The 19164-nt window shown below is 39.4% G+C and overlaps 1 protein-coding gene across 7 annotated transcripts in view; it reads left to right on the forward strand.

The window, feature by feature from the left end:
• Positions 1-19164, forward strand: part of ktn1 (kinectin 1) — a 141252-nt gene that overhangs the window by 39153 nt on the left and 82935 nt on the right. For all 7 annotated transcript variants that reach the window (XM_043697723.1, XM_043697722.1, XM_043697726.1 and 4 more), the window contains 6 exons: positions 1857-2024; positions 2121-2297; positions 8615-8745; positions 13408-13530; positions 15335-15478; positions 18686-18780. In XM_043697723.1, coding sequence (XP_043553658.1) covers positions 1857-2024; positions 2121-2297; positions 8615-8745; positions 13408-13530; positions 15335-15478; positions 18686-18780 — 838 coding nt within the window. The remainder of the gene's footprint in view (positions 1-1856; positions 2025-2120; positions 2298-8614; positions 8746-13407; positions 13531-15334; positions 15479-18685; positions 18781-19164) is intronic.

The raw sequence follows: 19164 nt of genomic DNA on the forward strand, positions 1-19164 counted from the left end.
TCCCCTGTCTAGGTGACATCCTCGGTGCTTGGGAGCCTCCTGTGAAGCGCTTCTGTGGTTGTTTCCTCCGGCATTTAAACTGACAACCGGAAGCGGCAGGGACAGGCCACTATAAATGCCGGAGGAAACACCACAGAAGCACTTCACAGGAGGCTCCCAAGCACTGAGGATGTCACCTAGACAGGGGACGAAACGTTTGCAACAAAAATTTCCAGCTCGGCGAACAGAAACACAACAACATTTATATTCTGTATCAGTGTTTCTTATTGCTGTGAATTCTTCGTACATTTGAATACTTTTCTGACCCCACCAATGTTAACTGAAAAGCCAAGGCTCTCCAGTCTTAAATTTAGACTCAATACTCTGGTGCAACCAAGAGCTCTTCTTTGCACCACTTAAACACTGGAATTTCTTGCATATCTCTGCCACAATAATTAGACATGAGCACTAACAGTTTTGAACATTGGTCTCCAACAACTTTTATTTTGTTTTTATGATTGCATGTTCCCTTTGGATGTGTCAATACAGCAATGTAGAACATTTCAATTTACCAAAAACCTTGACAGATTTTAATTTGTGGCTTTTTCCATGTCATGTAAACGTTATTTTAGTAGCTTGTTTTTTTCTCTATCCTACGTGCAGTGTTTTACACTTAATTACATTAAGTTTTAATCACCTATTATTTCCTTTAAAATTTGTCTGAATTCATTTTGATAGGTTGAGATCTGTAATAAGGTGACAAACCACTTGGTTGACTTGTTTGTTACTGTAGCCTTTTGAGAACTTGTAGAGCTGTCCTCTTGTTGGCATCTTGTTTGAGAGGTGATTTCCTATTTATGAATGCTCGCAAAAAAGCCATTGGGTTAGAAAATACAGTTCCACATGTTCGTCCTCAGCTTTCATTTGTGATTACTATGCCTCTCTTGAAAGGTTGTATTCAAACACCAGTCAAGGGCTGGTGGTGTGGAACCAGGTTGTATTCCAGTTGCTGTTCCAGGCTAACTTTTGACATTGTTTGCTGGTCAAGATCCTAGAGATAACTGATGACACTCCACAAATCCCAGAATGTCAGATTGGCCATCTGAGCATTCTGAACCTTACTCTTGATTACCTTCAAAAGTTGAGACTTATTGACGACAAATCCTTTTATTGTTTAGAGCCGTAAAGTGCAACTTTGCATAGAGGAATTTTTTTTTTCCCTTTTACCTGCTGTGTGTTTTGGGTGACTTCATCAATAAGTCTTTATGCTGTCTGACCTGCTTTGCTTTTTCCAGCACCACATTCTATCCATACTCGCTCTCCAGCATCTGCAGTGCTCCCTTTCTCCTAAACATTTTATGTTGCTAAATTTACAAGCTGTCTTTTATGAAGTTCTGCGCACTAGTGTGTTTAGTTTTTTTTAAATTGTCTTTATAAAAGAAACTTGATTTGGACTTTTTGTTGAGCCTATTACAATGGAAGTATTAAGACTTGAAAAACAAGTGATTTTATGTTGTGACCTATGGAGTAACCTAGCAGTATTGTGCACCTGTTTCAGATATGGTTTGAATGTGATGTCATCAAACTAATGTTACAATCTACAAGTGTTTTCCAGTTGAGCAGTGTATTAAACTTGTTTGTGATCATTTAATTCTAATGATATCAGGTTTCCTCTGCATACATTTTACCTTTCCCATTCCTCTCATTCCTAACAACAAGTTATGAAACAAAATGCATGAAATTGGTTTCAAGTAAGAATCTGATGTCTCTGATTTCAGGTTTTGTATATAATTAACTTTCTGATAGTGAACAGTTCTTTGTGTCATCCTTGTCCTACCTCACATTTCAAACATTGCTTTTCAATGGGAATTTTGCAGATGAACCGGCTCAAGATGTTCACAGTGCTCTTGTCAAAGAACACGCTGAATCAGTTCAAACGGTTACCAAAAAGCAAGAATCAGTGCTTGCATCAATGGAAACTAAACTACATGAAAGTGGACTCTCAAAAAGAAAAACTGCACCAAAAAAACCAAGGGTAGAACCAGGTCAGTGTTCCTGTATTGAGTATCTCTTCATGTTAAAAAAAAAATGATACTTTCTTTTAAAAAGCATCCATCAATTAAAGAATTCTGTTTTTGTAGTTTCAGCTTCCGTGGAGAATCTCCCATTGAAGTGCACAGTCTACACAGCTTTGGATAATGCTGAGGGTGGTGCTCATGCTGAAAAGAGGGATACTGTGGTTGATGACAAGAACCAAGTAATCAGTAGTGGTGTGCCGAAACCCATTGCCAAAAAACAGAGGAACGAATATGATACAGGTAATCTGTTGATGCTTACCTGTTGACCAACTAATGATTTCAATCCTTCAGTACAGAATGTGGAATATTTTTGGTTACAACCATTCATACCTTTTTTACATTTAAAAAGTGGCACAGCATGTTTGCAATAATTACATTTTAGACTATTTAAATGTTAGACCATGTTGGCCTTAAGGGAGCACTACTTTTCTCCGTGCACAAATTGCAGATCAGCAGCGTACATATTTACAATCATATGAACGTAACAAAAGATTTAATTAGTTTGTTTAAACCTCCGTTGCATTACTATATTTGTTTGATTTAATATTTTTAAATGAGAAATGACATGCTAGATAACCCTATTCTTGCTCACTTTTATAGTAATCATCTGACATGACTCTGGCTTTATTTTGAAATTCTCTATCTTACTTCGTGCAAATTAAAAAAAAAAAATTACTTGTGGGATGGGGACATTGGCTGGTCAGCATTTTATTCCCTAGGTACCTTTGAGAAGGTATAATGCTGCCGCCTCGAACTGCTGCAGGTTGATCCACGATGCCCTTAGAGAGGGAATTTGAGGTTTTTGTCCAGCAACAGTGAAGAAATAATGATATATTTCTAAATTAGGATTGTGAATGGTTTGGAAGGGAACTTGCAGGTGATGGTGTTCCCATTTATCAGCTGCCCTTTCTTTCTATGTAAAAGTGATCATGGGCTTGCATGGTGCTGTCTTAAGGATTTTTGGCAAATTTCTGCAGTACACACTGCTTTAGAATGGTGGAGGGAATGGATGCTTGTAGATGTAGTGTCAATCAAGTGGGCTGCTTTGTCTTGAGTAATGTCAAGCTTGTGTATTGTTGGAGCTGCACCCATCCAGGTAAGTGGACAGTATTCCATGACACTCCTGATTTGTCTTGTAGGTGGGCTTCAGGGAGTCAGGAAGTGAGTTATTTGCTGCAGTATTCCTAGCCTCTTGTTTTTGGAGCACTGTGTTTATGTGGTGATCCAGTTGAGTATCGGGTCAAGGATGTTGATACTGGGGTTTCAGTGATGGTAACACCATTTAAATCCAGGGACAGTGGTTTTTGTTTCTCATTTGTTTGACGTGAATGCTATTTTGCACTTGTCAGGCCAAACTTGGACATCATCCAGATCTTGTTGCATTTGAGCATTGACTGCTTCAAAATCTGAGTCATCGTGAATGGTGCTGAACGTTGGGCAGCCATCGACAAATGTCCTGACTTCTGGCCTTTATGGTGGAAGGTCGTTGTGAAAGCAACTGAAGATGTTTGGGCCTAGGACATGACCCTGGGGAATTCCTAGATCTTTGACTGACTGACCTCAAACAACTGCAACTGTCTTCTGTGCTGTTCATGATGCTAACCAGCATGCAGTTTGCTGCCTGATACTCATTTGGTTCTAATTTTGTCAGGGATCCTTAATGCCACACTTGGTTGAAATGTGCCTTGATATCACTCTATCCTCACTCAGGAATTAAGTTCTTTTGTCCACTTTTTGAACCAAGGTTGTAATGAGCTGAGTGGCCTAAGCAGAACCCAAACTGGGTGTTGCTGAGCAGATGTGCCTTGGTACCACTGTTGGTTACACCTTTCTTCACTTTGCTAATGATGAAAAGTAGACTGGGCTGGTAATTGGCCAGGTTGGATTTGTCCTGTTTTTATGTACAATTTTTGACATCATTTAGTAGATACCAGTGTTGTAACTGTATGGGAACAGCTTGGCTGTGGAAGTGCCAAGTTCTGGAGCATAGGTCTTTAGTACCTTTTACTGGAATCTTGTGATAACTTTTTGACACTATCCATTTGTCTCCACCAATTTCTTGATTTATTATGTGGAGTGAATCGAATGGCTGAAGGCTGGGGGCTACTAGAAGAGGTCATGATGGATCATCTATTTGGCACTTCTGGCTGAAGATTGCTTTAAAAGCTTCAGCCTTATCTTCGAATTGATGTGTTCGGCTCTTCCATTATGGAGGATAGTGTTCCTTGTGGATTGAGTTCAGCGAGTTCTTTTATCCACTACATTTCACGAATAGATGTGGCAAGACTGCAGAGTTCTGATCTGATCAATTGATTGTGGGGTTTAGCTCCGTCTAACACTTGCTGCTTGGCATGCAAGTAGTCCTGTTTGGTAGCTTCAAGTTGACACCTTGTTTTCAGATATGTCTCCTGGCATACCCTCCTGCGTTCTCCATTGAACCATAGTTGGTCCCCTGGCTTGATGGTAGTGGTCATATGGGAGCTATGAGGTTGCAGATTGTGTGAAAGTATAATTCTGCTGTTTGTTGATGGCCCACATTGCCTCAGATATGCAGTCTTCAGTTGCTGGATCTGTTCAAAGCCTGTCCCGATTAGCGCAATTGTAGTGCCCCACTACATGAATGCTGTTCTCAATGTGAAGGCTGGACTTTGTCTCGACACGGACTATGTGGTGGTCAATCATAACAATACTGTCACAGGCAGACGCATTTGCAACTGACAGATTGATGAGGATGAGGTCAAATATGTTTTGCCCTCTTATTGGTTCCCTCGTCACCTGTTGCAGACCAACTCAATCAGTAGGGCTGTTGCCCAGCCACTCTATTGTTGGATGTTGAAAACCCCCACCCAGAGTAGGTTTTGCATCCTTGCCACCCTCCCGTGCTCCCTCCAAGTGTTGTTCAACATGGAGTACTGATTTGATTAACCAAGGAGAATGATATGTGGTAGTCAACAGAAAGTTTAACGTGTAGCCATGAGACTGACTGCAGATCCCATTAAATGTTAAGAACTCGCCAGGGTGCCGAGTCTGTTCTGGGACAATGGGACAGGACATATTCAAGGATGGTGATAGTGGTGTCGGGGGCATTGCTTTTGAGGTATGATTTCGATGAATGTCTATATCAGGTTGCTGCTTGACTAGTTTGAGACAGCTTTCCTAATTTTGGCACACACCTCCAGGGTGTGAGGGTGGTGGCAATGGTGTAGGCAGTTTTTGGTCTGGGGTGGGCAGTTAGTGGGTGGCAAGGCCAGTCAGACTGTGTGTATAAACCCCTGTGCTGAGCTACTGCAATGTAATGTTTATAGTTTTTAACTATGTCTTACGCTACATGAATCACTGTAAGGTAATCCCACTTTCCTTTTTATTCCCTTTTTTCTGTATCTAAGATTTGTACCTAGGTACTTTGTACCTGAGAGCACCATAAGAGGTGCCGTTGTAAACTTGTACTTCTGTGCTTGAGTACACATGACAATAAAGGGATATGCTTTTTTGTTTTGAAAAATATTGCTGTGGAAGACTTTGTAGAGCTGGAAATGTGTCGCTGGAAAAGCGCAACAGGTCAGGCAGCATCCAGGGAACAGGAGAATCGACGTTTCGGGCATAAGCCCTTCTTCAGAATTCCTGAAGAAGGGCTTATGCCCGAAACGTCGATTCTCCTGTTCCCTGGATGCTGCCTGACCTGCTGCGCTTTTCCAGCAACACATTTCCAGCTCTGATCTCCAGCATCTGCAGACCTCACTTTCTCCTCAAAGACTTTGTAGAGTCAACCAGGCTGTTTCTGCTGGTTTGTTTTCCTGTGCCTAAGTCAGTGCTGGATGGTCTGTCCAGTTTCACGACTTGGTTGAGAATTTGTCATGACTGATGCAACAGAGTGGTTTGCTAGGCCATTTCTGATCACAGTTGAGAGTCGACCACATTGCCGTGACTCTGGAGTCACATGTAGGCCAGACCAGATGATGACAGATTACCTTCCCTGAAGAATGTTAGTGAGCCAGATGGGGTTTCCCCCATTTATTTCATCTCCTTCAGTACCACCTCAATTCCATTTATTATTTTTTTATCTAAGTTCAAATGTCACCATCTGATGTGGGAAGATTCAAATTTTGGGTCCCCCTTTTGCATAAAATGCAACATTTTTCCTCACTACCATGCATTTTTGAGGGGGGGGGGGGATCACTGGACCTGAAACGAAATCTGCACATCCTGCTAGACCTGCTGAGCTTTTCCAGTAATTTTGTTTTTATTTCTGATTTCCAGAATCCACAAACTTTTATTTTTAAAATTGATAGTCACCTTTTAGAAAACATTCAAGAGGAAAATGTTTGTTTTAAAAAAAAGTGAATTAGTTTTGTTTGGAGATAACTAACTCGCATATTTAAGGATTGATGTATCATGTTCTTGTTTTTATGCACTTCAGGGTTGATGGATAAATAGTCTTTCTGTATGCTTGAGTTGTAGATTTTAAACATTTATGTATTGCTAGATGAAATTGTATTTACATGTGGGATTCATGCACAGAAACAAAAGGAATTAAACATGAAACAGAAATATTCTACTTTATTATTGAAAGGGGCTTCACAGTTAGTAATCATAAATTGTTATTCAATTGAAGTAGTACATTAGGACATATCTTAATTGTTGTAATATCATTGCCGATTATTTCCTTCTGAAAGTTTCATGTTATAATGTATTATCATAGGGGCAGTATTTTGCAGGGAGAATCCTGATATTCTTTGTGCCAAGGCTCCCAAGATGAATTAACTCGCAGTAATGTTGGTGGCTTTAACTAATGATTCTCCGCTGACATCCCGTGGCTTTTATTTGAACTGCAAGCTGATGTTCTCATTATGGGGATTATGTGATTGCATCATTTGACAAATTTATTATTGTCAAATGCCTAAAAGAGGCTGTAATGTGCAAGTCAAATGTATTTAACCAACCTTGTCATAACATGTTATGACATTTCTATGGCAGGTAGTACTTGAACTTTGGAACTTCTAGTCTGGAAATGTGGGCATTATTGCTATGGCATCAGTCCCAGGTAGGGCAAGTAAATGTTGACAAATTAGCGTGGGTTTCCAATTGATGAAGACTGAGATTCAAGGTTTGAAATATTTTTGGGAAGGGCAGTGTGATTCCTTTATTTTTAAATATGTGATAGAATATTAAGATTGAAAGTTTGAGAGGATGAAGCAAGTTCAGGGCATGACCTGCCCTACTTGCTTTGTTTTAAATAGCAGACTGCTAGAATCTGATTATAGACTGCTGCTGCACCTTTGTCAGATGTGTTGCGGCTGTTGTCCCCAAGCTTTCTCTATCATTTTACTTTACGTAGAAACTGATGATAAGCTGAGTATTTTTGGTTTGCTATGACTTGCTCTGTGTTTCTAGTGCTTCAACTGTCACTTGAGCCGAGTTGAGCCATTATTGTGTGGTGGCAACATTATCATTGTGTAAATTCTAGTATCCCAACAGGTTTGTTTTTGACCTGCTAAGTTTGAAAGGCCAAGTTGTCAGGAAACAAACTGTGTGAAGGACCAAGGAGAAGAGCGGTGGATTAAATAAAAGTTGCACACCACTTCAGGTCTTTGCTTTTCATGAGTTTGTGCATTCTTTTGAGTTTCCTAAAATGTGTTCACCTTCTCCAGTAAATGTGATTTGATTTAAGACCACTTTTGAAAGCAATGGTGTTATGTGCTCTGAATCTTTTTGTGTGAGCCTGACACCCTCTGAGGTTTTAAAAAAAAAAATCATGTGTAGATGTGTTGTCAAAGTTTATGCCTCAACCTGAGTGAATGTTGCTTTCACACTTCATGGGCTGAAGAGCTATCTTTGTTTTCAATGAGTCCATTCATAAATATCATGTGTTTTTCTCTGGTTTGAGAACTGCTAGTATATCCTACTTGGTTGAGAAATTTGAGTGTGTATGTCAAGAGTTGCTATCTTCTGGAAGGTACATTTTAAGTAGTGTTCCCTGTTCATTCACTTTAGGCGTCATCTGTCACATATAGCACTTTTAAGGAAATAACTGATGCAACATCTGAGGTCCTTGGCTTGGACTTCAACCGTGTTTGAATTTTATGCAGGCATTGATAACGCCACCTGCTCCACCAGAGAAAAGTGAGGGTTGACTGGAACTGTTTGAGGCAGAGTCCTAAAATATGGAACACATGACATTTAATATTCCTCTGAAAACCTACTGGGAGGCATCACAATATTGTAATTTACAGCTCTGGAGTTATTGAATGAAAAGTTAAGATAAACATTACATTATAAGCTTTACATGCTGTACTAAAAGTGCATGTTTCACTATCTTAATTCACTTGGTTCATTTGGTGCTTGAAATCTGTTTTGAATAACTTTTTTAATGCTTGTGACAATGGATAAAATGTATTTTTATAATGAAAGGCTAGAAAGGGAAAGATGTTCTTCACTAATGCCTTTGGACTTCTCTGGAAACTGTAATGTTGCCTCAAGTATTAAACTAGTGTTTAAGGAGGCACACCATCTATTAAATTACCTACTTACTGTGATGCCAATTTATATTTCTTTTACAGAAAACACCGATATCAAGTTTAAGGATTTTCTTTCTTCTTTGAAAACCATGACATTCACAGAGGAAGAGGCTATCTATGTGGCTGACATTCTGAAAGAGAAAGCTAGTGTGCTTCAAGAAATTTGGCAGAAAGTAAGTGGCATATTCGTTTGTTTAATTGATTTTTAAAATGAATGGAGACTAGGGAGGCTCTTTTGCCAATCTTGAGTCATTCATCCAACACCTGAACATTGTAAAGAAATTTTAAAATCCCCTTTTATATGGTGTGTATCTGCTGATGTGTTCACATAGTGTGAGGTAGGTTTTTCCCATGTTTTCTGAGCCCTGAAGATATCTGCATTGTTTTGAGTAATTGGCTAACCTTGTCATTAGTATATCATACGGTTTGTTGTGGATGTAGTAACATAACATTTTTAATGCTACAGATTTACTTTAATTCAGGTCATTGTGGAACGTACAGTTTTCTAGACTATTGTGATATCAGTGTCTGTGCCCACTTTTAGCCCATCATATTTGTTCTGCCTTAGGTGGAATCCTGATTCCTCCCTGCTGTTCTGGGAAATGCAGTATAGGGTTATATTACTCCCTTTTTTATTGTAAGGGATTTAACACTAGATGCTTAATTTAAATTCTGGGATATGGTATATGAGAAGTCTCTGAAAGGAATTTTGAATTTCCGACCCTAGGCAAGACTGTTCAGTTGATCAATATAGTCAAGACTGATGTCAGCAGATTTTTGCCTGACGAAGGGTAACCTGAAACATTTCCAGAGGGTCATTTAATATGTGTAATTAACTTTCAGGGGAAGTGGTAGATGCAGGTACACAACATTTAAAAGCCAATTGGATAGGTAAATGAATTGTAATGGCTCAGTGGGATGTGGGCCAAATGCAGGCAAGTGGGACTGGTTTCGTTTGGAAACTTGATTGGCATGGACAAGTTGGTTCTAAACGTCTGTTTCCATGCTGTATAACTCTGACTAAATGAACTACTCCTAGCTTCTGTTTCCTGTGTCTTTGTGCCATCTGTCCATCAATGTCATCCAGTCTATTTTGAATGAGTCTGGATTACTTCCTTTAATTTTGTTCCTTATTTGAAGTGAGCCCCTCTCTTAGAAAAGTCTACTTTATGATCAAAGTGTTGGCAGTTATTTCTAAAATTTTAAGTGTCTGACTTTTCTGTTTTTTATTTTCTGTATTAATTTAGTATTTGGATAGCACTTTGATTATACATCTGTGTAACAATGGCTTGTACACTCTCCCTTCACAGAAGGTGCAGTTACTGAGTTGGCTTCCACTCCACCCTCTCCTCCCTGACCTATCGCCTTCATCCCCTCCCCCACTCACCTATTGTACTCTATGCTACTTTCTCCCCACCCCCACCCTCCTCTAGCTTATCTCTCCACACTTCAGGCTCTCTGCCTTTATTCCTGATGAAGGGCTTTTGCCCGAAACTTCGATTTCGCTGCTCCTTGGATGCTGCCTGAACTGCTGTGCTCTTCCAGCACCACTAATCCAGAATCTGGTTTAACTTGTTTGTCTGCTATTACAAAAGCATTAAAAAGTTGCATGTGTGACATGGCTGTTGAACTTGTTTAAATTGAGCCTTTCAAGTTCTGTAACACTCGTTCTTGATGTATCTTTCGCGTAGTCCCAATAATATGCCTGAAAATTTAATTTGTGTATCTACTGTTTCAGTATTCTTAATAGATGCATGTAAAGTTTTAAAACTAATCTATTTTCTTGGTTCCTAATCTCTAATGTATCCTATACAAATTTCTCTTCTGAAGAGTCCATTTAGATTTAGTCTCGTCACTTTGCACTGTTCTTTCTGCCAAGTATTTCTTAAGGTCGTGATCAATGTTGAACATTGGTATTGAGTTTGACCTTCTAGAAGTTAAGTACACTTAAAACACTTTAATATTTTGGCTGTAAATGAAATCTTATGGGGTTGATTGCTTTCAAAGGAAGTTATCATAAAACTAAAGTTAAAATTTCAATTCTGCAATTCTTGCTTTAGATTGTTCGTAGAGGAAGTATTTTAACCATTTTAGTCTGGTTTCAATTCTTGTTGAAACTAATACTTGAAGCGGAAGCACTTTTACACATTAGAAAAGCCTAGACTTGTACTTGCACATTAGACATGAAAAGTTTGGACAATCCAAATACAGTAAGTAAGATGGCATGGAAACAGGAATCTGCCATTCAGCCTGTTGAGCCTGCTATGTCATGGCTTATCTGCTACTGTGCCACTTTCCTGTCCCATCTGCATGTCATCAGGCTATTCGTCTCTAGACACTTAACAATTTCAAGACAGAAATTGTTAGTGAATTCCAGCAATTCACTAGTGAAGAAATTCCTCTCAACTCCGTTTTAAATGGCTCATCATTAATCCTGAGATATCCACACCAGCCAAGGGAAATATCTTGCCTACATCCACCCTGTCTCCTTTTACATGTGCTGCAAGTAACATCCTGAAAAATATAGTGACATGTTTGACAAACATGACTTCCCTTTCATAAATCCATGTTGACTCTGTCTAACCATGTGATAACTGGATATTTCGAAAATAACCAGTTCTAACATGGTCACTGCTACTAACCTCAAAAGGTCTGTAGTTTTCCATTCTCCCTCTATCTCTGTAAAAGTGGGGTTACATTTGATACTTTAGAGTCTGGAGAGATCTTTCCAGGCATATTGAATTTTAAGAGAACCATCAAGGCATCCACTATCTTTATAGCTGCCCTCCTTTGCCATATTGGGATTTAGCTCATTTGGTCCAAATCCGTGTTCAAACAAATTTAACTTTTCAAGTATATATTTTGTTTTGCTGATGCTAATTTCTTTTGTTTCCCAAGTCCCTTGGTTGGAGATACAGAACTGTCGCTGCTGAAGAGTCCAGAATGGAGCTGAAAAAAGCACAGCAGGTCAGTCAGCATCAGAGGATCCTCTGCTGCTTGACCTGTTGTGCTTTTTCCATCCCTAGGTCCCTTTTTGATTGATTGATTGTCTGGCATTTCTGAGAAATTTTCTGTATTTTCCCTCCTGAACACTAGCACAAAGTAATAGTTTGAGTTCGCCACCAGTTTTCCACTATGAATTCTCTGATCTGCACCTGTAATGTCTACACATTTGCTCTAGTTTGTCCTATTTACTTATCTCACAAAGAAGCTTTTACAGACTGCTTTGCTTTGCTTTGCTTTGCTTTGCTTTCTTGATTGCATTCACATTTTTCTTTCCCTAATCAATTTCTTGGTTCACCTTTTGGCTTGTAATTTACTCCCAATTCTCAGGTTTATAATTTTTTTTGACATTCTTGGATTCATTCTTTGGTTTAGTGGTATTTCATAAAAATGTTATGAAAGCAATGTTCTATGGATGGTCAATTTGAAATCAAATCAAATTACTCAAAATCAAAACCATTTATTTTGGGTACAGAACTGGATTGAAGGTAGAATACAGGGTGGAAAAGACTGGAGTCCTGTGACTAGCAATGTGCCACAAGGATCAATTTTTGGGTCCACTTTCTTTTGTCATTTATATAAATGATTTTAGATGTGAACATAGTGGGTATGGTTAGTAAGTTTGCAGATGACACCAAAAACTGGAGGTCGAGTGGACAGCGAAGAAGGTTACCTCCAAACAATAGGGTCTTGATCAGATGGGCCAATGGGCTGAAGAGTGGCACATGCAGTTGAATTTGGATAAATGTGAGGTGCTGCATTTTGGAAAGGCAAATCTTGGCAGGACTTGATGGTTAAGTCCTAGGGAGTGTTGCTGAATAAAGAGACCTTGGGGTGCAGGTTCATAATTCCTTGAAAGTCGAGATTCGGGTAGATAGAATAGTGAAGAAGGCATTTGGTATGCTTGCCTTTATTGGTCAGATTATTGAATACAGGAGTTGGCTGGTCATGATGCAGCTTAATACGCCATTGTTTAGGCCACTTTTGGAATACTGCATTCAGTCCCTGCTATAGAAAGGATGTTGTGAAACTTGAAAGAGTTCAGAAAAGATATTCAAAAGGGTGTTACCAGGGTTGGATGGTTTGAGCTGCAGTGTCAGAGGTTGACCTTTTTTTAAAAAAGCTTTCATAAAATTGAGAGGGCATGAATAGAGTGAGTAGACAAGGCCTTTTACCTGTTTTAGGCAAGCCCAAAACTAGAGGACATAAGTTTAGGGTGAAAGGGAAAAGATTTAAAAGGGACCAAGTGGCAACTTTTTCACTCAGGATGATATGGTTATGGAATGAGCTGCCAGACGAAGTGGTGGAGGCTGGTAGAACTACAATATTTAGAAGGCATCTGGATGGGGATATGTGCCAAATGTTGGCAAATAGGACTAGATTTACTTAGGATGTCTGGACGGTATGGGTGAGTTGGACTGAAGGGTCCTTTTCTCTGCTGTATATCTCTGACTCTAAGTGCTCAGCATCTCTGGAATGAGAAACAAAGCCAAAAGCTTTGGTGATAAATTTTGGTCTGATGCAAGGCCAGACCAGCTCGGTGAAGCATTAACCTAGCTCCCCTGATACTACCTGATCTCAGCATTTACTGCTCCAAATAAATCATACTGGACTCTGCTTTTATTTCCAGGGATACCAGACCTGCTGAGTTTGTCCAGTATTTCTGATATTATGTTTAGAGCTATGAAATCCATTTTTGATCTGTTTTGATTAGCTCATTTGATTTACCCAGCCTAGTTTCACTACCAAATCGCTATCTATTTTGTGCATTATGGTATGGGAGATGTTGCATTCCTCTAAGAGGACTGAAATTTTTTTTTGATCTCTTCCAGCCTGGAGTAAAATGTGATCCAGTTCATGGATTACAACAGCAGTTGCAGGAGCAAGAGAAGTTGCTTCAAGCTTTGCAAGATGAAGTTAATCTTTCAAATGATAAATGCAAACAGTTGAATCAGGTAACATACTTAATCAAATCTAACTATTATAGAGTCAGTGTGGTGCTGGAAAAGCACAGCAGATCAGGCTGCATCAGAAGAGCAGGAGAGTCAACATTTCTGGCATAAGCCCTTTTTTAGAAAGGTGAAGGGACAAGGGGGCTGAGAGATCCATAAAGGGATGGGAGGAAGGTGATAGGTAGATGCAGGTGGGGGCTAAAAGGTCAGTGACTACACAATGTCTCTTCCCCCGCAAAAAAAAGTCATCTTTTGATTCCCAATTCCTCTGTCTCTGCTGTATCTGCTCCCAGGAGGAGCATTTCCACTCCTGAGCATTCCAGATGGCCTCTTATTTCAAGGACTACAATTTGCCCTCCCCTGTGGTCGATGCCCACCAGAGCATCCCCTTCACTTCCAGTACCTCTGCCCTTGAACCCTACCTCTCTAACCACAACAAGGGTAGATCCCCCTCCCCAAAAATAAAGTGTGGTCCTCTTCTTCCACCCCACTAACCCCTGGGTGCAGCATATTTATCCTTCCTTATTTCTGCCACATACAATCAGACCCTACCACCAAAGACTTATTTCCCTTCCACCCCTATTGATCTGCGTTCCATAGATGCCATTTCCTCCATGACACTCTCTTTTTAGGGAGTCTGCCATCCTCCACCCCCAGTAGCTTCCCTTGCTGCCACAGGACATGTAAAACCTGCACCCACATCACCTCTCTCCCCTTTATCTCATGCCCCAAAGGATCTTTTCACATTGGCAGAGATTTTCTTGCATGTCCACCCACCTCATGTACTGTGTCTGTTGCTCTCGTTTGGGGAGATAGGATGCCAACTCGCAGAGTGTTTTCAGAGAACATCGCTGGTGCACTCACCAAACAACCCCACTGCTGTGTGGCTGACCATTTCAACTCCTACTCACCCCAGGACTTGCAATTCTTATAAATAATTAAACCATAAACACAAAATGCTTAGTGAATATTAACCATATTTTAGAAAGCCGGTTGAAGGATAGAACTAACTAACACCAGTTTCTAAATACTTGCAATGTACAACTTTAAATGCATATTCAAGCACACATCTGAACTGAACAACCACAGTCTGAATCTGTTCAGAGTTCAAGTGAATGCCTAGTTAGTGCTCCTCATCTATACACTGTCATATTCTAAATTATACAGTAAAGAACTCCTGGATGGAACAGTTATCAAACTGTTACAACAGGCGTAAAATGATGAATACATTTGCCAGCTCTTTCCAATATCAAAGTTACCATTAATTACACACCAGGGACTTGGCTGAGGAGACCATGCAGATGGTTTGAGCTGAATGGAAGAGGGAACTGTCATGGCTGCCTCCTTTTACACAATTGCAATGTTTCTGGGAGACATACAACCTTGGGCCAATTTGGGGTTTTAAGAAGAATCTCTCAACAATGCTCTGCATTGTCTGAGAATTGAGCAACTCCAGCAGACCAGTGATAGCAGATCAGTATATTCCATTGATCCAGCTTCTCTCTGTAACTGTGGATGTCTAGCTTTTCCTCTTTTTTTTTTTTAGCATAGTTTAAAGGCTATCTGTGTTTTGAATATTTATTTTGGCAGCACTTCAAAAGATTGTGTGCTTTATGCACTTAGACCTGTGGAATAGTTCTAGGAGGGCCTTTTGCAAGTGGCAGATAAAATTTGTACTTAAAGGCTGTCTTCAAGCATTGCTTCATTTTTGTTTTGATCACCTGTCTGAGAAAATGGTTTGACTGCAGTTTTGACTTGATTTAAATACACTTTTTAATGTCTGTCATAATTTCCTAAATTTTGTTAGGAATTAGTGACTGAAAAGCAGAAAGCCAATGTAGTTGAGACCAAACTAAGAGAACAACGCACTGCCCTTGAAAAAGAACTCGCAGCATTGCAAAACAAGCTGCAAGTCAGCTACCAGGATCATATGAATGAAACCCAGATGCAGGTAAGTCCAAAGAATCTTCTTTCTCACCTGTAACAGATTAACCTTGCAAAATGAATTCTGTTTCCATTATACTTTTGTTTTTGAAAAACAAAATGATTTGAGTTACTTTGCTATCACTATAGGGCTATTTAGAAATTAGATGTGGCCTATTGGCCCAATAAATCCACACCACACCAACCCTCCGGAGATGACCCACCCAGACCCATTTCCCTCTGACTAATGCACCTTACATTATGGGCAATTTAGCTTTGGTCAATTCACCTGGTCTGCACATCTTTGGACTGAAAGAGGAAACCAGAGTGCCCGGAGGAAACCCATGCAGACTCTTGGAGAATGTGCAAACTCCACACAGAATGTCGCCCGAGGCTGGAATCGAACCTGGATCCCTAGCGCTGTAAGGCAGTAGTGCTAACCGCTGAGCCACCATGCTGCCTTCCCCTGGATCTTTTTTTTGGGGGCAGCAAAAGCAAGCAATCTCAAACCAAGTTACAGTATAATTCATTATTAAAATTGATAAACTTTTGTTACTTCCACATTTATGTTGACATTTTATGAAGATAGTGGTTTCCTGGGTAAAAAGTACACAATTTACCATCGTTATTTTGGATTTTTTTAGTTTATTTGCAAAGAACATTGTTGGGGAAACATGAAGATACCAATCCTTTATTTATGCCTGTGTATCTAAAGTTTGATTTTTTGTAAGATTTATTTTTATATTTTTGAAATTTCACTTCCGTTTTTAGTTTGGAAGTGTGAATATCATCTTAATTTGCAAGATTGCACAAGCAGTTGCTCAGTTTTAGTCATGGGAAATATATTGAATGTGACAATTAGTTCTCTTCAGCTGAGCATTGTGCTCTGCTAGACGATTACCATGTGATGCCAAAGGGAATCCAAACTCTCATGGTCTGGCAATGAGTTTGTGTATATTTTAATGCGTAGTTTGTAGAAGTAGAATTCCTTTGCTAACTAATTTAAACTGTTTAACTTTGTAACCTTCAGACTGTTATTATGCAATAAAATGGTTATTTATATTCCTAGAAATTCAGTTCCTGTGTCATGAGGGGTAACTTGGAAAATTTGATTTTTAAAAAAAAAGCTACTTCGCAGTGACTGATATATTTAATCACTACAGGCAGTTGCTAACAAATGAGTTTGTCTTTAATTTTGTGTTAAATTAAAAGTATTGATTTTGGTGTTGGCAGTAAACTTTGGGAATTGATGCTTTTTTCCTTGCTGGCTTTACTTCTACACATCTGTAGCAACCTTTTGCTGCTTGAAATGTATATGTAAGATTTTTTTTTCATTTGTGGTTTGGTTTAAGATTCGTTTTCTTAACGGTGAAGGAAGAGTGCTAACCCTTTGCACTGTGCAGCCCCTTAAGATATTTTTTTCACCTGACATAGTAAATGTTTAGTTTCTTCTGCCTTGTGAAGGTTGCCATTTTACCATAATTTAGCCAGTGGTCTGAAATTATTTGAATACTTCTGTTAATAGACATAATACCAATTAATGGAGAGTAAAATTACTTTTCAACACTGTAAATGCTTAGCATCTTTTGACACTAAGGCTGGCTTTTTATTAATAAAAGCTTTAATGTCTTGGTGCAATGAATATCTTCAGATGCATGTTTTTGAGACTAACAGGAATAATATTTCTATCATCTGTCATCTTTTAATATGGGAAAAACGTTTTAATAGTTGCGGTGTTTTTCTGCAGATCAATTCTCTTAATTTGAGAGTGCACTTTTAAAAATGTCATTGGATGTGTGTATCACTGGCAAGGTAAGCATTATTGCCAGTCTCATTCTTATCCAAGGTGATGATGACGACTTGTTACCTTGAAGTGCAGCCATGATGTGGAGGTGCCAGTGTTGGACTGGAGTGGACAAAGTTAAAAATCACACAATAGCAGGTTATACGCCTGATGAAAGAGCAGTGCTGTGAAAGCTAGTACTTCCAAATAAACCTGTTAGACTATAACCTGGTGTTGTGTTTTTTTGAAACTTTGAAGTACAGCAGTCCATGTGATGCAGGTGCAGCAGTGCTATGGGAAGAATGCTTTAGAACTTTGACTTAGCAACGGTGAAGGAAAAGCTATTACAGATGCAAGTCCATCTAATGTGATAATGGAGAACCTGCAGGGTGGTAGTGTTCCATGTGTCTGGTAGTTTTTGTTTTCTAGGTGGTGAAGGTTATTGGCTTGGAAGGGGCTGTCAAAGGTGCTTTGAGAAGTTCTTCAAATAAGGTTTCTAGGTGGCACACATTCTGGGGTGGTGGGTGAAATCAATCTTTAAGTTGGTGAATGAGGTGCCAATCAAGCTGGCTGCTTTGTCCTAAATGGTTTTGGAACTCCAACCATCCAAGCCATTGGAATAATGTATTCCATCACACTCCTGCCATGTTCCTTTGTGGATGTTGAGCACGTTTTGAGAATTTGGAGTGACTTAGTGTTTTAAAATATTTCCAAAATTTGACCTGCCTTCTAGCTGATCCACTTGGGTTTCTGGTCAGTGGTAACCTGTTGGGATATTGGCGGGGGATTCAGTAATAATAATAAACTTGTATTCAAAAGAAGATGGTTAGATTCTCTTGTTGGCAATGACTTGTATGGTCTGACTATGACTATTTCTTCGTCTGGGTCTGAATTGTTGTCTCTGACTTGCTACATATGGAAACAAGCTATGTTTCAGTATCTGCAGAGTTATGAATGAAATGAATCCTTCACAATGACCATCCCTTTTACTCTTGCCTCATGAAGGAGGGCAGGTCATTGAAGCTGTTGAAGATGTTAGTCCTTGTATACTGCCCTGGGGAATTCTTATATTGATGCTCTGGGTCAGCAATAACTCTCCTCCAATAATCATAGCAGTCTTCCTTCGTGCTTGGTGTTGACTTTAATGAGTACGGAGTTTTCCCCAATTGCCTTTGGGCATCTTGATGCTACACTTGATGCTGTCTTGATGTCTCATCCCTGGAGTTCAGCCAAAGTTTGTTTTGGTTCCTGTTTTGATCCAAAACTTTAATTAAGAAGGATTCTGCTTGAACCAAAGCTAAATTTGTTACTAGGTAACAGGTTGGTTCAGAAATCTAATAAATTATATAATTACTAATTTAACAGAACTAACTGTAAATTTCTACTGTTAATGACTGAAAAGATGAACTAAGCATAAACTATAATTCAGTTAATGAAAAATATTTCCTTCAGTTTCGCCAGCTGCAAGATCAAACTGAAGCATTGAAACAAGAGAACAGGATCCTGAGAGATGCTGTGAGCAAGGCCCCCACCCAAATGGAGAGCAAGTGAGTTGTCCTGAACCCAAGAGCTAAAATATTAAGTGCAAATTAGTAATTTTGATTGCGAATGAATCATTAATAATAAAATCAATGATTAGCAACTGATCTGGAGTCAGCAGTTGGCTCCTTGCTTAAACTGTTTTGTTTCACAAGGATAGTCCATTTAACTAGAATATCCTTGTGCTTGCACTGAGAAAAACAGACCCCTGTGTAGGGAAAGTAAGAGCAGACTTAAGTCGACTTTTTGGTTCCGAGATAATTCAAGGAGCAGTTTTTTTTTATTTGGATGTGTACAGCTAGGTCATTGCCTTGTGCAAAGGCAATGATTGGGCACTTCTAGTCTAAGATGGAAATGTGTTGCTGGAAAAGCGCAGCAGGTCAGGCAGCATC

Source organism: Chiloscyllium plagiosum, chromosome 10, assembly GCF_004010195.1.
Source record: "Chiloscyllium plagiosum isolate BGI_BamShark_2017 chromosome 10, ASM401019v2, whole genome shotgun sequence".
In the NCBI taxonomy this organism is placed as follows: Eukaryota; Metazoa; Chordata; class Chondrichthyes; order Orectolobiformes; family Hemiscylliidae; genus Chiloscyllium; species Chiloscyllium plagiosum.